We start from the raw sequence: 18,074 nt of genomic DNA on the forward strand, positions 1-18,074 counted from the left end.
TAGGTGTGACGGACACGCCCCCCTAGACCCCCCTCACATAGACATAGACTCGGACGGCAGCACACACACACACACACACACACACACACACACACACACACACACACACACACACACACACACACACACACACACACACACACACACACACACACACACACACACACACACACAAATAAACTTTTATTTAAAGAACAAGAATATAAAGTAACGGCTATAGAGTTGAGAAAAAACTCATGTTTAACTTTATTGTGAAAAGAAAGTTATAAAAGTAAGAATAACTGCTGCATTTCAGACAATGGGCCTACAATGGTATGTTGGTCAGTTTGTTGGAGTTTTTCATATTAATGTCATATTAGTTAAACAAAAAGTTAGTCATCGATTCCATAGGTTTATAGTTTATAACCTTAAACTACATTCTTTGTATAACCTTGTATGCAGATGAACATTTGTAATACAACAATTTGCTGTGACATTCATTATACTTCAAACAGCTCCACACCATTATTAAGTAGCCTACACTTTAGGATTGCAGAAGTATGTATTTTATTACTTGACTTTATTAAGACTCTCATTTTGGCCATTATTTGGTGATTGTACGAATTGCATTCAACATTTTTTTTTATTCTTACAAAAATATATAACAATCATAAATACTTGAAACATTCTTTTGCCTGATTGACGTACAAATATGGCTAAACACATACCAGGGCATTTATTGAGTATTTTAGCATCTGCAGGGACGCAAAAGCCTATACATATTGATAGGGACAATTCTGTCATCCCTTAATGATGGTAGGCACACCCCCAAATATTCAGATGAGGAGAAGATCATTTAAGGCTATCAACACTGGAATTTGTATTTTTCTCTGTCACATTTTGACTCTTCTATTCGCCAGGAAATAGTTTGGCCGTGTGTGTCACATGTTATCTTTAGTGATTGTCGGGAGCTGCATATATATACATTTATATACCAGGGCTGCTGTGTGTACTCAACTCGTACACACTTATATTTGTAAATTCCAACGATTGAAGCACATTTTCTCCACACATGTACATAAAGCATTTGGCAAAACCATGTGCCATAACTGCAGCAAAAACGGTTAAAAATAAAATTGTAAAAATGTTCTGTAAAAATACATGTTATGTAAGTATTTCACATTCATTGTATAGGTGATGCGACATCTTTGAACTGCACTTCATGAAGCCATGTTATAAATGTAGAAAAAAAGCAAACAATGACGCAACTTATATTCCGTCTCTCAAAGGTTAGACAATAATTATATTATCATAATACAGTACATGTAGGCATTTTGAATCCTCCGTATTAGTGGTGAGATGGCTGAAGTGGTAATGGCTTAAAGTGAGAGGCTGTATTAGACACAATGTTTGCTACAATAGTTACAACAATGTCAATAAGGATTTCTCTTGGCTCCTCCAGGGATATCTGTAACATCTGTCAAAAAAGAAAAACATCACAAACAGAAATCAACATTTTAAACTGCACAGACGTATTATCCTTGATGATGTTATGATTAAATAATAAGGCACAACCATGACGTTGCTTAAACCAACCTTGTGTCTCCCAGTTCAAACCTCAGTGGACTTCCCCACAACAGCACTCTGCACCTATAGGGTAAACCAACCATAAAAGGAATAAGCTGATACAATCAATGTTATATCCCTGAATATAACTAAATATGTTGTTATACTTTGAAACCTTATTTCTATCTCTCAATCTTAGTTGTATAGTTTTATTATTTGACGATTATAAATTTACTTAGGTTTATGTTTCCAATGTCAGATGTATTTTTCCATCACCAGAGTAAAGCCCATGAGTCACATGTTCACAAGCCCTCACCTTGCCACAGGCTAGATGGTTGGGCTGGTACAGTGTTTTGGGCTTAGGGGCCACCCGCGGTGGTTTTGGTGGTGATGGTGGGGATGGTAATGCGTGTGTTTTCTCTGGGACTCCAGAGGGGATGTTTGGTGAAGGGACGTCTGGCGCGGCCATGCTTTCTTCCTCGAGGGTCACCTGCTTCACCCTGGTGTCCTGCGTCTCCCGCCCCCCAGCAGAGCGGATGCTGTGAGTTGATTGGCTCAGAACACTCACACTGTCCCCTGACGACTCTGAGCTGTCCACTGAAACAAAGCAGGGAAGGATTCACATTCAGATTCAGATTCACATAATGGTCCAAAAAAATGGCACAATAGTAGTCCTATAGCTGGTGTGTTCCGTCTGGTGTGTCATTAGATAAGACTTTTTTGGTAGCCAGGTACAATCCATCCCTTGGGGTACCTGCTTCGAGGTTGGCTTATACCCTCTGTCTCAATCAGTAAACAGTTTTCTTACTGTTGTGATCCAGGTCCCCCTCTTTCAGGGCTCCAGAAGGCCCTTCCAGCCTGCTCTGCTTCGAGCCACCAAGGTAACCCGCTGGGGAGAGGGAGCCGATCGAGGAGGAGGAGGAGGAACACAGACTTCTCTCTGAGCCAAAAGATTCTGGCCGCACAAAAGGTAATCCGTCACGTGAACCAGATTGGCTAGCAGAAGCTACCTCCTTGATTTCTGGAAAGGGCAAGTAAGCACAATCTTAGATAGAAAACTATGCTAATGATTTTTTCTATTTAGGAATAGCAACAGGAAAAGGAATAATTTTTTCAGAATTATGAAAAAACCAGCTCCTTAAAAGGACAATATCGGTCTTTGCGGAAACAATCGTAACCGTCTCTCCTGGCTTCACTCAAACATCCACTACGAATATATTTTCTCAAAATCACTTTATTGTGCAGATTCTCCTCAAGAGCATTTTGCATGGCGCCTGTAATGGATGCAGGGAGCAGATCAGATACCAAATAATATTGTCAGCGGATGCATTAGCAAAGCCAGGACAGACGTCTACGATGTCGTGATCAGCGTGACCGGTATTGTGCTTTAATGACAGTCGCTTTGGATAAAAGTGTCTTCAAAATGGCTAAATAGTAGAAGGGTTTTACCTCTTCCCATCCGTACATAATTGATGGCTCTGTCTTTGATGGCTGCATCGCTGGGCTGGATGTCCATAAAACGCTTGTTTCCAATGCCCATGAACACGCTCTCCTGCATACGCAACTCTGGAGACAGAAGAACAAATTTGAATCTAAGATGGACTTCAAATTTTGTAAACTGCTGTCCAACATTATGTTCACCTCCTCCTCACATCTGTTATACATTGTGTGTGTGCGTGTGCATGTGCATGTGTGCGGGTCGGTGTGACCATACCTCTGTTATGTAGCGCCTGTTCCCAGAGGATGCGTGTGAGGTCCTTGGTCCAGGCCTCCTTCACCTCCCTGCAGGTGGCCTGGAGGGTGTAGGTGTCCTGGCTCTTCCTCCGTCGGAACCAGATCTCGAAACACAGGCCGCTGCAGCCGCTGTTATGGGTCATGCCAAGGTCTGACGTCTAAGGAGAAAGTTGCACAAAATAATATAGAAAATGCATTTGTCTGGGCTACACACTATGCTATCTTCATCACTTCTAAGGACTTCAATATTTACTGTAGATATGGCAAGTGATTCATTTACACTTATCCCACACATGAGGAGATTCTTATCTTCTAAATTTAAGATTAGAATAAAATGAGTACTTAAGAAGATTAATGGTGAAAAGGAAATTATTGATAAATATCTCCTGTGTAGGAGTGTGAACAAGTTGGATTCTGTAGAAATGTTTTGTCAAGGCAGAAGGAAGTTTGGAAAAGTCTATCAAGGTCAAATGATGGCCGGAGGATGAATATGGAAACATGGTAGAGCAATAAACATGGATGTGTGTTATATCTTGTCATCAGGGGGGAAAATACTGGGATGGTCTAAAGCGTGGGTTGTGCCGTTGCACCATCAATCAAATTGATCAGGAAGGACAACTCAGTCATGCATTAAAACTGGCAAGTTTGAACTGGCATTTCCCTACCGCCCTTAAATAAGGAGACCTTAAATCAACCATCTTAAAAGTTATGTCAGGCTTGTATGGTCATAACATATATAAAACCTCAATGTTAGCATCCGAGATTCATCAGATGTAAATGTCTCATACCGTTTCATAAGAAGTTACACATGTGGAAACATGTTGTAAGTAGGCGTATGAGTCAAGGTTTTCACCTTAAAGGACTGCTTGTAGATGTACACATCGTTCCCCACACCCGTTTTCTTCGTCTTGCTAAAGAGGAGGAGGTCCCGGAAGAGAAAAACATGGCGGAAACATTTCTTCTTCCGGAAAGTCACCAGGAACTCATCCTGCCGAATCAGCTGCCCCTGTTCCTTCAAGTTCACCTACGAGAGACGGAATATAAGTTGTGTTGTGCAATAAAACTAAAAACACAATCAAAACATAATTCAACATGATTCACAATGCAGAAAAAAAGAAAAGAAGAAGTGATTCCCACACATCCCTTCCACCCCACTCTTTCCACCTTCCCATGGCTATATTTCACAGATCCAAGTGTTGAATCATCGCAGCCAATACACCCCCTTTTTAGTTCCCTTTAACAAAAAAAGGCACTCCTCATGGTCTCCTCACATCACAGCTGTGGATATCGTCCATGGCCAGCAGGTCGTTGCCATGGCGAAGCTGGAAGTGGATGACCTCCAGGGCGGCGGAGAGCTCCGCCCTCTCACGGGCGTGTCCCGGGCCACATTCCAGGGCCACATCGTGCAGCAGCAGGCTGTACTTGCTGATCCTCTGCACAGGCTTCAGCAGGTACGACCACAGGTCCATCTTGTCCCCCAGCTCCAGCTGCTTTTGCTGAGGGGTTGAACAGTTAGTTTGATTATTCCCCGGCAGTGGTCATTTCTAGCAATCAGAGAAGAGCAAGGAGGAAGATTATGAGCACTGATGATAGATTGGAGAGGCATATATAGATCTAGCAATATTCAAATTTCCTATAAGGATATAGAATACAATACATCGGAGCAGTATAGTCTACTCTACACAATCTATTTGTCCATCTTAGACGTTGGCAGATGGGATTTGCCAAGGAGGACTGATCAATGGTGATTGGTTGTTCTTACCTTGAAGAAGTCCTGTCCACGGTGGACCAGCAGAGCGTCAGAACGGGGTTTGTTCTTGCTGTACAGCGCATACAAAGCAAAGTTCTCTCTCTGAAATCAGAGGGGGAAAAAAATATTAGTTATATAGTTCCATTGACACAGACGACTGCTCTGCATACTACCATACTACTGTAACCTAATGCTACACTTGCCTGACGTATATTTTAGAATCCCAAAAACTATTATGAACCCTTTTAAATTATATAATCACCCACAACATTCTTAGACCAAAGTTATTATATTACTTCAATGTCCGATATCAAGCGTTTATACCTCAGCAATGTTAAATACCTGATCCTGACCAACAAACAAACTCACTTCTACTCATTATAAGTATAAGCGGAATAAACCACTGCAGGCTTATTCCTCCCGTAGAATCCATGGGCCAACAACCTCAAAGCGAGGTAAACTAGATGTCAACCTTTATGACGTACACTCCTTTAACAATGAATTTCATAATAGCACAATATTTATCAGCCTGTCAGCATATTGGCCACGGTTCCGTCCATCATACACTAAAGCAAGAAGATGTTGCTCAAGCGTTGAAGTATTGTTATTCTAAGTGTTAAGTGTGTTTGTGTGTGTGTGTGTGTGGGGGGGGGGGGGGGGTGTTCTTTACGTGTCGCAAGAAGCAGCGGCCCACACGCAGGGGGTTCTCGGCGCAGCCCTCCAGCTCCTTGAGGAAGGTGTGGCGGTGGAAGTCGTGCAGCTTCTCCAGGTTCCCGAAGATGACCCCCCTCTGGCCCCGTAGGTCCTGGGGCACGTCGGCCCGCTCCAGCTCGGGGAAGTAGTGCTCCCCCACGTAGCCCAGCGCCCGCACGTACTCCCTCTCGGTGCACAGCAGCTCCTCCAGGATCTTCCGCAGCTTCCTGTGAGGGACGGAGAGAGCGAGAGCGAGAGAGAGAGAGCGAGAGAGCGAGAGAGCGAGAGAGAGAGAGAGAGAGAGAGAGAGAGAGAGAGAGAGAGAGAGAGAGAGAGAGAGAGAGAGAGAGAGAGAGAGAGAGAGAGAGAGAGAGAGAGAGAGAGAGAGGCCTGTGAGATGGGGCTCTGAGGGTGTTGTTTGCTCAGGATTAGGTATGGTCAACGTTCAGCAGGGCTTCAGAATTTTAGCCAAATTTCCTTTGAAAAACACTAAATATTCCCCTTTGAAGTCCTACTGAACTGTTGAGGGTTTAGTAGGAAGGTGGTCCCCGTAACATAAATAGTGTGATAAATTATGCAGCTGGTCTCGAAAGTAGATTTCGGCGAAATCCAACTTTATTTATCTTGTAAGCAAAAAACACATCAAATACTCACAAAAGTTTGTTGGTCATTTGCTCTGCGGTGGGGCCAGTCAGGGATTCCGTCCGGCCACTTGGTTCCAGCGGGTTTCGAGGCGCGACCATGGGGTCTGTCTTAGGTGGAGAACAGCCCCTTCCTCCTTTACCCTCACTATCTGACTCAACACGCAAGTCCCCTAAACAGAAACTATGATGAGAAGAAATAGATGTGGAAGTGTGCACCGGCAGCACGCTGGGTCCCAGAGTCTGTCTCCTCATTTGGACGTTGATCCCGGCATCAAAAGGGGAGGGGGGGCTGGGGAAAGATGTCAGACTGGGGTTCACGCACGAGCCCTCGCTTAGAGACCGCCCCAGCCCCTGGTGACTGGGCGACTCTTCCCCCTGACCGAAGGAGTCAACCCTCCTCAGATCCATGTCACTGTGGTGCTCCTTCTGCCTCCGTCGGTTTGCTACGTGACACCCTGGCGACGCCCCGCTCAGACGACTCACAGCACCCGTCATGACCTCATCCTTCACCGCCGCGCCCGGGAGCCCCGGGCATGGATCAGGGGTCGACTGGGGGCCAGGCCACTGGGGGCCAGGCCACTGGGCGGCGCACGCCTTTCCTCCAGGCTCGCCCTCGCAGCTCTTCTTCTTCTTCTTCTTCTTCTCCCTCCCCTGGTCCCCGTCTGCGTTATTGACCTCTGTAGAAGAGGCTGGTGACCCCCGTGTCAGAAGGCCTCCAACCTCCGCCGATTTTCTCCTCTTCTCCACGTCCTCCGCCTCCTCTTCTTCACCCTTCCTCTCCTCCTCCTTCCTCTCCTGCACCCCCAGCTCCCCTTGGGAGGCGGCGGCTGGAACCGCCTGGTTCTGGTTGTCAGGGACACACTTCATCTTCCCACTCTCCCCCAGACGCTGCCTGACTTTCTGGCATTGGACCCAGGCAGCATTCCACGCCCTGAGCACCCCGGAGGCCCTGGGACCGAGGCCTAGGGCCTGTGTTTTCACAGCCTGGAAGTGCGGGGAGGATAAATCTGCAGAAAATCTCTCCTCATATTTATTGAGTGTGCTTTGAGTGGCCTCAGTGAGGCAACACTCCCCCTCTACCTGCTCCAGATAAGGAACGCATTCTTCCGCCATAGCCGAGGCCTAGAGAGAGAGAGAGAGAGAGAGAGAGAGAGAGAGAGAGAGAGAGAGAGAGGGAGGGGGAGGGGGAGGGAGAGGGAGAGGGAGAGGGAGAGAGAGAGAGAGAGAGAGAGAGAGAGAGAGAGAGAGAGAGAGAGAGACTCTTCAAACTTTTGAAGGCAGCAGACATTGAATTGATTGAATGCAGAGATTTGGAAGCATACTATTATGTCTGGGTGGGAGCCAAAGCAAAAACATTCCAATATCTACATGTTGTTCCAGTTCACAAAGCAGTGCGGGGCTTTGCCTCTTCAATGTGGTCCGTGTTGTCCACCCACCTGTTCACAGAAGCGGTGCAGTTGCGTGAGGACGTCAAGCTCCTTCCGCTTTGGCTCCGCCCGATGTAGAAGGTCGTCCATGTTGGATTTGAAAGTGCTGACCACGGTCCGAAACACGTCTGTGGCCGGGCTGGGGGGGCTGGTGTCCACAATGTTCTGCGCCTCCAGCATGAGAGCCAACGCTACCTGCTTCTTCTCCTATGAGATACAGGCATACAGTAGATGGATCAGATCGCATTTGTATGCTCCCTGCTCCTTCTTATATAGACTTGAAGAACACATTGATTTACCATATAGTTTTGATGTACTTATTACTGTCCTGTACTTCTGATGTGAGACCCACATTTACCATCTGGGATTGTATGGTTTATTGTAAGCATTTTTAGAACAGCAACAATACACTACATCGCATTTCTCAGCTGCATGTCACCCATGTTTGAAGAAAATACACACGTTTTTTTCATGAAGATACTAACAACATATTGTTGAGCCAACACCATAATAATTACATTGCTTGATAATGTGTTTTATATAATGTATTCTACATAATGTATTCTATATAATGTATGCTACATGATGTGTTTTATATAAGGTATTCTATATAATGTATGCTACATTATGAATGCTACATATTGTATGCTATATATTGTACTCTTAATTGTATTCTATGTATCGTATGCTATATATAGTATTCTATATAATGTATTCTATATTGAGTATCTCTACCATGGCCTGTGTGAGGAAGGCGTCGAGGTGCTGCAGGGCCGTCTCAGAGTCCTTCAGGGTGTCTAGTGTTGAGTTGTCCTTCAACGTCTGTTCCCCTTCCCTATTGAACCATATCCCAGCCTACAACAAACACAGGGAGATATTATTAACAAAAAACTTGTGTACAATACATACGGTTCATTGCTTGACGCAAATGATCAAGGGCCTTCTCGAATACTTCTATTTAGTCAGTTGGTAGATATTATTTTACAAAACCACATAAAGTGAACACACATGCAGGTCATTCGGGAGCAGTTCGGGGTTAGGCTACTTGCCATAGGATCACCACAGATTGGGCATCCAGTAATCAAACCAAGAACCTTTTGACTGTAAGTCAAGACAGACAAACTACTACACTGCCCCATGGAACACTTGTAAAAGTTTAAAAGTGTGATAAGTGCGACGGCCCATAACCCCCCAAAAGTACCGCGTTGATGTGGCCCTCCACCTCTCGTAGCCTGAAGAGATGCTGCAGGTGCTGAAGCGACTCATTGGAGCGCATCACCAGAGTATGGAGCTTCTCCTCCAACTGGTTGTACAGGCTGGTGACGGCCTCCACCGCATCTCTGGTTGGGCAGGAGCACAACAACAGCAGCATCATGGTTATGTGGTTGCATGATGTTTAAGCTTTACAGTATGAATGCTATCAATGGCCCGCTGGTGGCTTGCTTATCTTTGGGAACCAGCGCCCTGGAAGGCATCCTTATCAACGCCGGGTTTAACCTTTAAGTACCCTTTTGGAATGTATACCTGAATCTATAGCGCAGTTGTGTGTTTACTTTGCAGACTGTTAACATTTCACTGGATTGTATGTACAGTATGTGACAAATAATCAATCTGAATCTGAAACACAATTCAGCTTGCCCCCCCCCTCGCCCCACTCCCCTGGCATGAACCAACACCCTAAATTCATTCAAGCATGTGCATTGGAAAACAACGCCCTTCTCTCTCTCTCTCTGAAAGGAACTTTGTCAATGCAAACAATGCAAACATGGATATATTCCAAAATCACCTAGAAACTGTTTAATCCGTCAGTGCAGACATGTTCGTTTTGAGTGTGTTCGTGTGCATGACGGGTGGTCTGTGTACCTGCTGTCCTCTGACTGCTGGAAGCGGAGGTCTTCCCTCCTGAATCGGGCAAGGATGGCTCCTCCTTCTCTCTGCAGAGAGACCAGCCGGCTGTTTTCCAGCACTTCCTTCATTGAGGTTCTCTGTTCCTGTATGCATTGTTGCACCTCCTGCAGGACACACGCCCACGCGCACACACACACACACACACACACACACACACACACACACACACACACACACACACACACACACACACACACACACACACACACACACACACACACACACACGCACGCACGCACACACACACACAAACATTCAAAATGTAAGGCCTAAGTCCCAATAGTGAAGGTAACCAACTAAACATGGTAAGCTTTGAAACGTACCTGTGCGGTGTCCATAGATTTGGTTTCATCAACTTTCTTGATGGCCTTTTGAAGCAAACTGTCAGCCCCTTGCAGGTCAGTCGTGAAGGACACCAGCCTCTGGGACAAAGTAAGTTCAGAGCAGGTTGGTCAAATGGAGGGGAAGGAAAATATGTTCTACAGATATACTTGACAGCAGAATGATTTACACATTCCCTGATTTACACATTCCCCCACACAGCAACATGCCATTTATATTCTATGATTGACTGTTCTGTAAACATTAAACCTACAATTCATTACACCGGGCTTATCCTTGCTTCACTCAACTATTGAATAGGGTTAGGGCTAGGGTTAGGGTAAGGGCTGTGTGGGAAGTGTCGAAAGAGTATTCTCAACAGACTTTTCATGAAAGAGTGGTTTCCACATGCTTTCCAAGGAAACTGAGGCTAACAAATCATAAACGACATTGCTTGATGAGACATTGACAAATGATTTCCCAATCTTCCTGTATCTTTTTCAAAGTAGCGGCATGAAATTGCTGAGAGGCTTTGAAAGTGGCTATGACACCTGGTGGAGCTGTAACCAATCGGTATGGCTGTAGGCAAAGGTCCCGCCCAAGTCAGAGGTCAGCTGGGAAGCCTCCACTATCTTGTTGAGTGCTTTTAAAGAGGTCACCACATCCATCTAACACACATAGACAAAGACAAGGAAAAAAGTATGAATCAATATGCAGTGAGAAGAAGAATAAAATGTAAATGTGCTCCAAATATGAAGAAAGGAAATGCTATGAATTTGTTTTCCCCACCTGTAATCCGGGCTGTCTCTCAGGGCGGGGGACGGTGTCTTTGTCCACTAGTATCAGAATACTATGGACCGCGTGGAGAGCTTGCTCCTGCCACATGAACCAAGGGGTTGGATTAGCAAGACATGCATGACAAAACACACATTTTATGTATTTATAGGGCTTATAGGCTTAGGTCACAACATCACATCGAAAACCACGCCTTCACTTTGGAAGCAGACGAACATTGGAATGTCATATTTGATATGTTAATAGTAATGTTTTTTTGGGCATTGTTTAGTAATTTATAGTGGAATTTGTTGTCATTAGGCAGAGACGTTGTTGTGTTTGAAACTGCCACAGCAAAATAACGTTTTGACGATAAGCCCTATTAGATAACTACAGTAGCGGACAGGTAATAGCTATATCAGCCCTACAGCCCTACTTATTACTTAACAATTATCGAGAAAGCATTATACCAACACAATACAATAACAATAACATTACTATACCTACATGCTTCCAAAATGTAGGCCGATGTAATGTGACGTGGTGATGGACACGCCCTCACCTCGACCTACACCTTAGGTCACTTTGTATAAAAGTCTGCTCAAATAAATATGGCTAATCGTTGGCTCCCCCTTGTGGTACTACGAAACCTCACCATGCCAGAAAAGTTGTAACGATTGTTTTTCTTTCCTTCTGTTTCTGTGCGCGTGCGCTCCAGATTATGTGCTGGCGTGTGTGTGTGTGTGTGTGTGTGTGTGTGTGTGTGTGTGTGTGTGTGTGTGTGTGTGTGTGTGTGTGTGTACCCCCCCCCCGTCAACAAACTGGCGCAGGGGGGCCCATCAGTAGCTATAGTATAGGGGCCCAGGATTTGGTGCTACGGCCCTGTGTGTGTGTGTGTGTGTGTGTGTGTGTGTGTGTGTGTGTGTGTGGTGTGTGTGTGTGTGTGTGTGTGTGTGTGTGTGTGTGTGTGTGTGTGTGTGTGTGTGTGTGTGTGTACTTAAAGGGAGAGAGAAAGAGACAGAAACAGAGACATAGAAAAAGAAACAGAGAGACAGGCGGACATGGCGAGAGAGAGACAGAGAGTGTTCGAGACAAAGATAGACAAAGAGACAGATAAAGAGAGACAAAGGGAGAGAGTGTGTGAGAGAGAGAGAGAGAGAGAGAGAGAGAGAGAGAGAGAGAGAGAGAGAGAGAGAGAGAGAGAGAGAGAGAGAGAGAGAGAGAGAGAGAGAGAGAGAGAGAGAGGGTGAATTGTTCTAACCTGGGCCATCAACAGGGCTTTGTAGAGGAGCGGGGGAGGAGGCCTCTTCCTGGCGTCGATCACAAGTGTCATGCCCAAATCTCGGACTTCTTTCCTGGGTACGAGTGGAAGCGTGTTAGCGAGCATGCTGGCATGCGTTCACTTCATCACAGGAGCTCTTATCTGATCAAGAGGCATTTAGACTCTCTCAGCTCCTTCACAGGTCATGTCTCTCCCTCGCTCACTTTCTTAAATGCTCACTTACTCACACAGACACATGCACACACTCACACACACACAAACACATGCACCACGCAGACACAGGCAGGCCAGTACGCACACGCAAACGCACACACACACACACAGACACATACCCACACGCAGACAAATGCATGCACATACACACAACCACAGACACCTGCACACACGCAGACACAAAAACCCACTCACACACACACAGACACATGCAGACACATGCATGCACACACACACACACAATCACACACAGACACAAAAACACAATCACACACCGACACTTGGAAACACGCAGACACAAAACCAAATACACACTCACACACAGACACAAAAACACCCTCACACACACACACACAAACATGCAGGCACATACAAACACACGTACACACACGTCCACGTATGCACACTATACACACACTAGGGTCACTCTCACACACACACAGACACACTATCCTCTTTCACTCCTCCAAATTTCCCTCGGACAATTTCACACACCCTTCTTAATGGCCTGGTGTTGGGTTACCAGTGCGTGAGTCCCAACGTGAAATGTCTAGCGGGGCGTCACATACCAGATAGTCAGCAGACTGCGTGGCAGCGGCCTACAGCCAGCTCATGTTATTATGGAGAGGACGGGCTGTAACCACGGTGGGAGGAAGACCTCCAATTGCGGTTTATTGTTATGGCACCTTGAAGTGAGTAAGGTCCTTCGCATGGGGAGGAGCTCCCTTTTACAGCACCTTGCATTTGCACTTGCAATGCAAGGTGCTGTAAAAGTGTATTGTAGTGGATTTTAAGGGGGTTAACATAGCTTTGACAATGCACTGATAGAATGTGGATGAAATTGTAGTTGGCGCATCTAGATTGGATTTGACTGGAATGATAATAAGATAGTGCTTTAAAACTGTTAAATTGAAGGCGATGAAGGCGGTGAATCTCCTCCATAACAGTGTCCGCTAGATAAAAAAGAAAGTCCCATATTCTGGGCCTTTTATACAGTATTAGGAGGCCCTCTAGTGGTTGAGAGATATAATACATTTGGAAATCATATCCCAGTATTAGGTTTTTGAATCACGTTTTTATAGGGAATGTCATTATGCAACCAATGATTGCATTTCTTTTACTTTATTGAGTACCAATTCGTCTTTGTCATTGACCTAACTGAATCACAACTCACATATTCAACAAACTCCTAAACCATTGCAGATTTCCCCTGACCTCTGAAATGGCCCCCTAAACATAGAGCTTGCCGGAAATTGAATTAACTTAGCAAGATAAGAAAGTAAAAAAGATAAATAGACCCCCAACCCCAAGAAAGACATTCCCAGAAGTTTAAATAACTCAAACAATCATCCAGGTGGTACCTTGGTATGAGGCTCATGTAGAGAATCAGCCTGCAGAGGTGCGGGGCTGAGGCCAGAGGTGCCGTCCACATGGCCCTCTCCCCGTGCACTTCTAGTACCGCACGACCCGTCTTGTCCCGCCCTCCTGGAGATTGACATGACAGAGTCGCAGATTAGAAAAAAGAGAATAGAAAGGTGCTATGGTGCGACTCTTTCGCCAGAATTTAATTAAGAATGATTAGGATAAGAATAATTTTATTTTCACTTTTATCAGAGTCAGCATCTAATCATGTATTACATTTAATTTCACATGTTTTGCTAGGCATTGGAAGTCTTAAATTCAGTTGGTCATACACAAAATGTATTGAATAAAATATATTAACTATCTGCAAGGCCAAGTTATCAAAGTCCAATGGCTAATGATAATCCTAACACTATTTTGACATCGCAATAGCGATGTCGAAATGGAAAAAAACATGTGACAGACTGGTTGGCGGTACCTGGCAAACATATGGTGCCAAGTTGAAGGAGCCCCACAATGCTTCTCAGAGTGGCCTCCTGGCTCTGAGGAGCAGAGGGGACAGCAGGACAGACGGACGGCTGTGGTTCTCTAGGGGACGGCAGAGGCTTGTCTGTCTTGACGTCGTGGAGCTTTAAATATGATCCGTCTGTGTTGTTGTTTGACTGGAGGTCTGCAGGTCAAGAAGTTTCCACATGTTATTCCAAAGGTTAATGCACACTAAGCTAAAGAAATACAGAATGATTATAAAACATGGGGCCGGGGGGGGGGGGGGGGGGGGGGGGGGGGGGGGGGGGGGGGGGGGGGGGGCGGGGGGGGTATATTATGTATCATGACCACTCCGGGACGTTTATGAGGATGTCCTCTGGCTGTGAGTGCTAGTGGACATTGTTCTCCAGTGATCTTTGGCCTTCCCTCACAGCTCACACTAAAGGGGTTTCTTTCGCTATAAATCGTTTGTATGAGTAGTCATCATAGTAGCAGTCAGTCTTATAGACAGACAGAAAAAATACTTAGGCGCATAAAGAAATTCAGCCAGCCTTTAAAGCCTTGGACTTGTGTAAGAAAAACGACGACGTAGGGCCAGCCTACTAAGCCTGGCTTTGATTTCGGACGTCCTAATTGGTCCCTCTTTAGAGACAACAAAGCAGGCCTGTGTTCCCTCCAGTCGCTACTTTAATAGCCTGAGACAAGCATGTCTTCAGTCAGGATCTCTCCATGCCCTTCCCGGGACCCATGGGTACATGCCGATGGGTGTGCGTGTTGTGGAGAGGGTGTAGGGGGGGGGGGGGGGGGGGGGGGGGAGGCAGCCTTTCTTCCTGCCTGCTATGTTATGCTGTCTCCCTAGATTAGGATAGAAAAACCACGGCTTTCTCTTCATTTTTATATCCTGATAGACTTTTTGTAGTGTGCCAACGCTATTTCTGTATTCTCTGTCGACAGAATGACGTGCGTAATGTTTATCATTTAGCTCAGGAAGCCAAACAGCGGAGGAGGAAATTCCCTCTGGGGAATATCATAGTCAGGCTCGACCCTCTACGCCCCCTTTAAATGTCTCTCTAAAGAGCCTTTATGACCCTCCATGGAGAACCCCCCCAAGAGCCCTGGGGGTCATGGTCGAGGTTTCAATCAACTGTTAAGGGCTAGAAATCTTTTAATGTGATTAATGGGCCATAACCTTCAACTGGAGTTTTATATGTGAATATTGTGCTAACTTTTTGTGGCAGACTGTTAACAGAAAAATGCCATTGTTTGTCTGTATTTCAGCTTTCCTGTAAGACTAATTTATCTACTTTAAGTGTCATTTCATATCATCTCGTGCTTACCCTTTTTGGGCGAATGAAGTACTTCCTCTTTTTGAGTTGCCAGACTAAAGCCTGTGTTCTGCTTGTAATGAATGATGCTAGGAATCATTTCAGGGCAAATGTCACTGTGACTCCTGTTGTTGAGCTTGTAGAGAATGGGACTCCCTTTGGGTGACTCGGACACCGTGGAGAGAGACCTTAGTTTGGCTTTGAATTTCACTGGTGGTTTCAGCACCTCTGCTTTGTGATGAGGGATGATGTTATCCTCACATTTTTCCACAGGAGAGTCGTTGGCCTTCGTTTGACCTTTAGATCCATGGCCTTTTTGATGGGGGATAAGAATGTCTGTTTGAACTTTCTGGCGAGGAATTCCACCTGAGGCAAATTTTTCATCCAATTGTAATTCTTTGGTCAGAGTTTCTGCTACTAAACGTCCGCTGGGTTCTTTAGCATGGGACTCAATGCTTTCAGGCATTCGACAACATGCCTTCCGTCGCTGGGGGTCCTTATTTGGCTCATAGTCTTTACAGCAGTTCAACGAGTGTCCGGGATGATCTCCGTGAGTGACAAATCTACCATTGGGTCCAAAGTCTTCCGGGCTCTGAAAGCCAAACTCCTTCAGAGCGGCGAAGCAGTTCTGCGCTCCCTCTCTCAAACGCCACAGGGTTCTTCAGTGCCGCCGTGTAAGAATCCCTGTACCTACATTTCATCTCCTGTTCGGACATCTCGTAGCTCAACCTCTTCTGGCTACAAGGTGGAAAGGCCCCTTCGCCGTACCGAAGGCTGCGTCCACCAACCCCGCTGCCGTTGGCGACCGGTACCGGCGGAGGCGGCCCGAACGGGTTTGAATGAGATGGAACCGGGGGGGTTTGGGTGGTGTCGAGTTTAGCCAAAGCCTCTTTGTCCTTGACCAGATCAACAAGGTCAACGTAGTCGCCCTCTATCTCCCGATAGTTCTGGCAGTCCCAGGTATTGGGTGAAACCCAACCAATGGGCTTGGGTGAGGGTTTGGGGCAGGTTTTGGGAGCGGGCCTGTCATTGTGCACCTTGACCAGTTTGGAAGAGTCTTCTGGAATTCTCAGAGACGCTCTCATCCTGTCCCTCCTCGGTAGAAGCAAGCTCTCCATTGGCAAGGTGGACGAGTTATAATGGGATGGAGTCAAAAGCCTCCTGGGCTCCGGAGGTGTGTCCCGAGCGAGCGGTAACAAGCTTGGCACCGTGGGCTTAGGCTTTTCTATGAACTCCGGAATGGCAACTTTTGCCCAGGGCAACTTTATCACCCCCTGGTCTGTGGAGAGCAAGCAGCGCGTCAGAGGTGTGCCGTGGCGCCCCTCATTGATGTCCCGCAGCCAATCCTCCGTGAAGATGCAGGGGTAGGAGGTCTCCAGTATGGGGGTCTCCTCCACCTCGCGACACCCTTCAGCGAGGAGGCTTTTGAGGACGATTCTCGCCGCTTGTTCCCCAAAGGGCTCCACCTGGAGGTAGAAGTCTGACGGCCGCAGGAGCAGAGGGTTCAGGGGAGCGAGGTGGATCACCGTTTGGTCATGCAGACACAGTGGCCAACCCTCATGGCAGAAAATTACATCCGAGTAGGCAGCCTTGGAAAAAAAGATATAAGAAGCACATGTTTCAGTGGAAGGTAGTTCCAAGTTTATTTCATTCATTTTAGAGAGAGGTTTTCTATATTTCCATTCTTGGAATGTTATGGTGTTCCATTTATTTTTCTTATCGCAAAAAACACAAATGCTAAAATATATCTCAAAAAGATGTGAAGGGAAATCTAGATCCTTTCTTAAAGAATTTCTTGCTGGAACAAACTTACAAAAAGACAGACTTTATTCATGTTGTTCTCTTTGTTCTCTAATTGAATTAGTTGCTAAAACTGAAATGCTTGCTCCCTAGCTGGGATGCTGGGTTAACCTACAACAAATAACGCAAAGATAATCACACACACATTTACTAGGCTACACATTTTTTACAATGTCCTCGATTTTTCGTCAGGTTGCAGTCTCTGTTATCCCTTTTTCTCTCAAATAGCAGTATATTGGGAAAATCTGCAGTATGGTTTTCATGGTTTATTTGTCAACAATGCTTTGCTTAGAACAGAAAATGAACCACTACTAACCACTAGAGCACTTTGTGGCCGCATACCAATACATTCCAGTGTGTATATTTTCTTGTGAGGGTGGAGGTTAAACAAGTGTATATGCAGCAAGCAGACTCACACATGCCGCCTGTTGCACACTCTCAAGGATGTGCTTGGAAGGGATCAGGAAGTCCAGCAGGCACTGCAAGGCGTCGCCGTGGTAACGCTCCTCGATGGTGCGGAAGAGCTGGCTGAGGACGATGGGCGCGGTGGCCTCGAAGGGAGGGAAGAGGGCTGACAGGGCACTCTGGATGGATGAGTCCAGAGACTGTGGGTTCTAGAGGGAACCAGGGAAGAGAAACCTGCCATTAGACAGTAGGTCCGCAGGGTTGAATTGAACTATTGTTCTTTTTCTTCTTCTATTCCATTTTGTTTTAACTTAAAGGGGACATTATTCTGAAAACAACACTTTCCAAGTGCGGGTAGTGAAGTATATCATTCGCGTTGAGAACAGCGAAGAGCTGTAGTTCACA

At 45.9% G+C, this 18,074-nt stretch overlaps 1 protein-coding gene across 1 annotated transcript; it reads right to left on the reverse strand.

Annotated features, from left to right (window-relative positions):
• Window positions 1-190: 190 nt before the first annotated feature.
• On the reverse strand, window positions 191-18,040 carry LOC130402375 (uncharacterized). The gene is given in 25 exon segments (XM_056606523.1): window positions 191-1,456; window positions 1,576-1,629; window positions 1,862-2,142; window positions 2,354-2,566; window positions 2,995-3,111; window positions 3,260-3,437; window positions 4,133-4,303; window positions 4,551-4,775; window positions 5,042-5,131; window positions 5,700-5,949; window positions 6,377-7,488; window positions 7,803-8,000; window positions 8,529-8,648; window positions 8,995-9,133; window positions 9,657-9,805; window positions 10,025-10,123; window positions 10,574-10,690; window positions 10,812-10,898; window positions 12,058-12,151; window positions 13,653-13,776; window positions 14,132-14,323; window positions 15,477-16,083; window positions 16,085-17,053; window positions 17,681-17,878; window positions 18,011-18,040. Coding segments are annotated over 24 exon segments (5,799 nt in total). The 3' UTR covers window positions 191-1,456; window positions 1,576-1,590.
• Window positions 18,041-18,074: the final 34 nt, after the last annotated feature.

Source organism: Gadus chalcogrammus, chromosome 13 (assembly GCF_026213295.1).
Source record: "Gadus chalcogrammus isolate NIFS_2021 chromosome 13, NIFS_Gcha_1.0, whole genome shotgun sequence".
Classification (NCBI taxonomy): Eukaryota; Metazoa; Chordata; class Actinopteri; order Gadiformes; family Gadidae; genus Gadus; species Gadus chalcogrammus.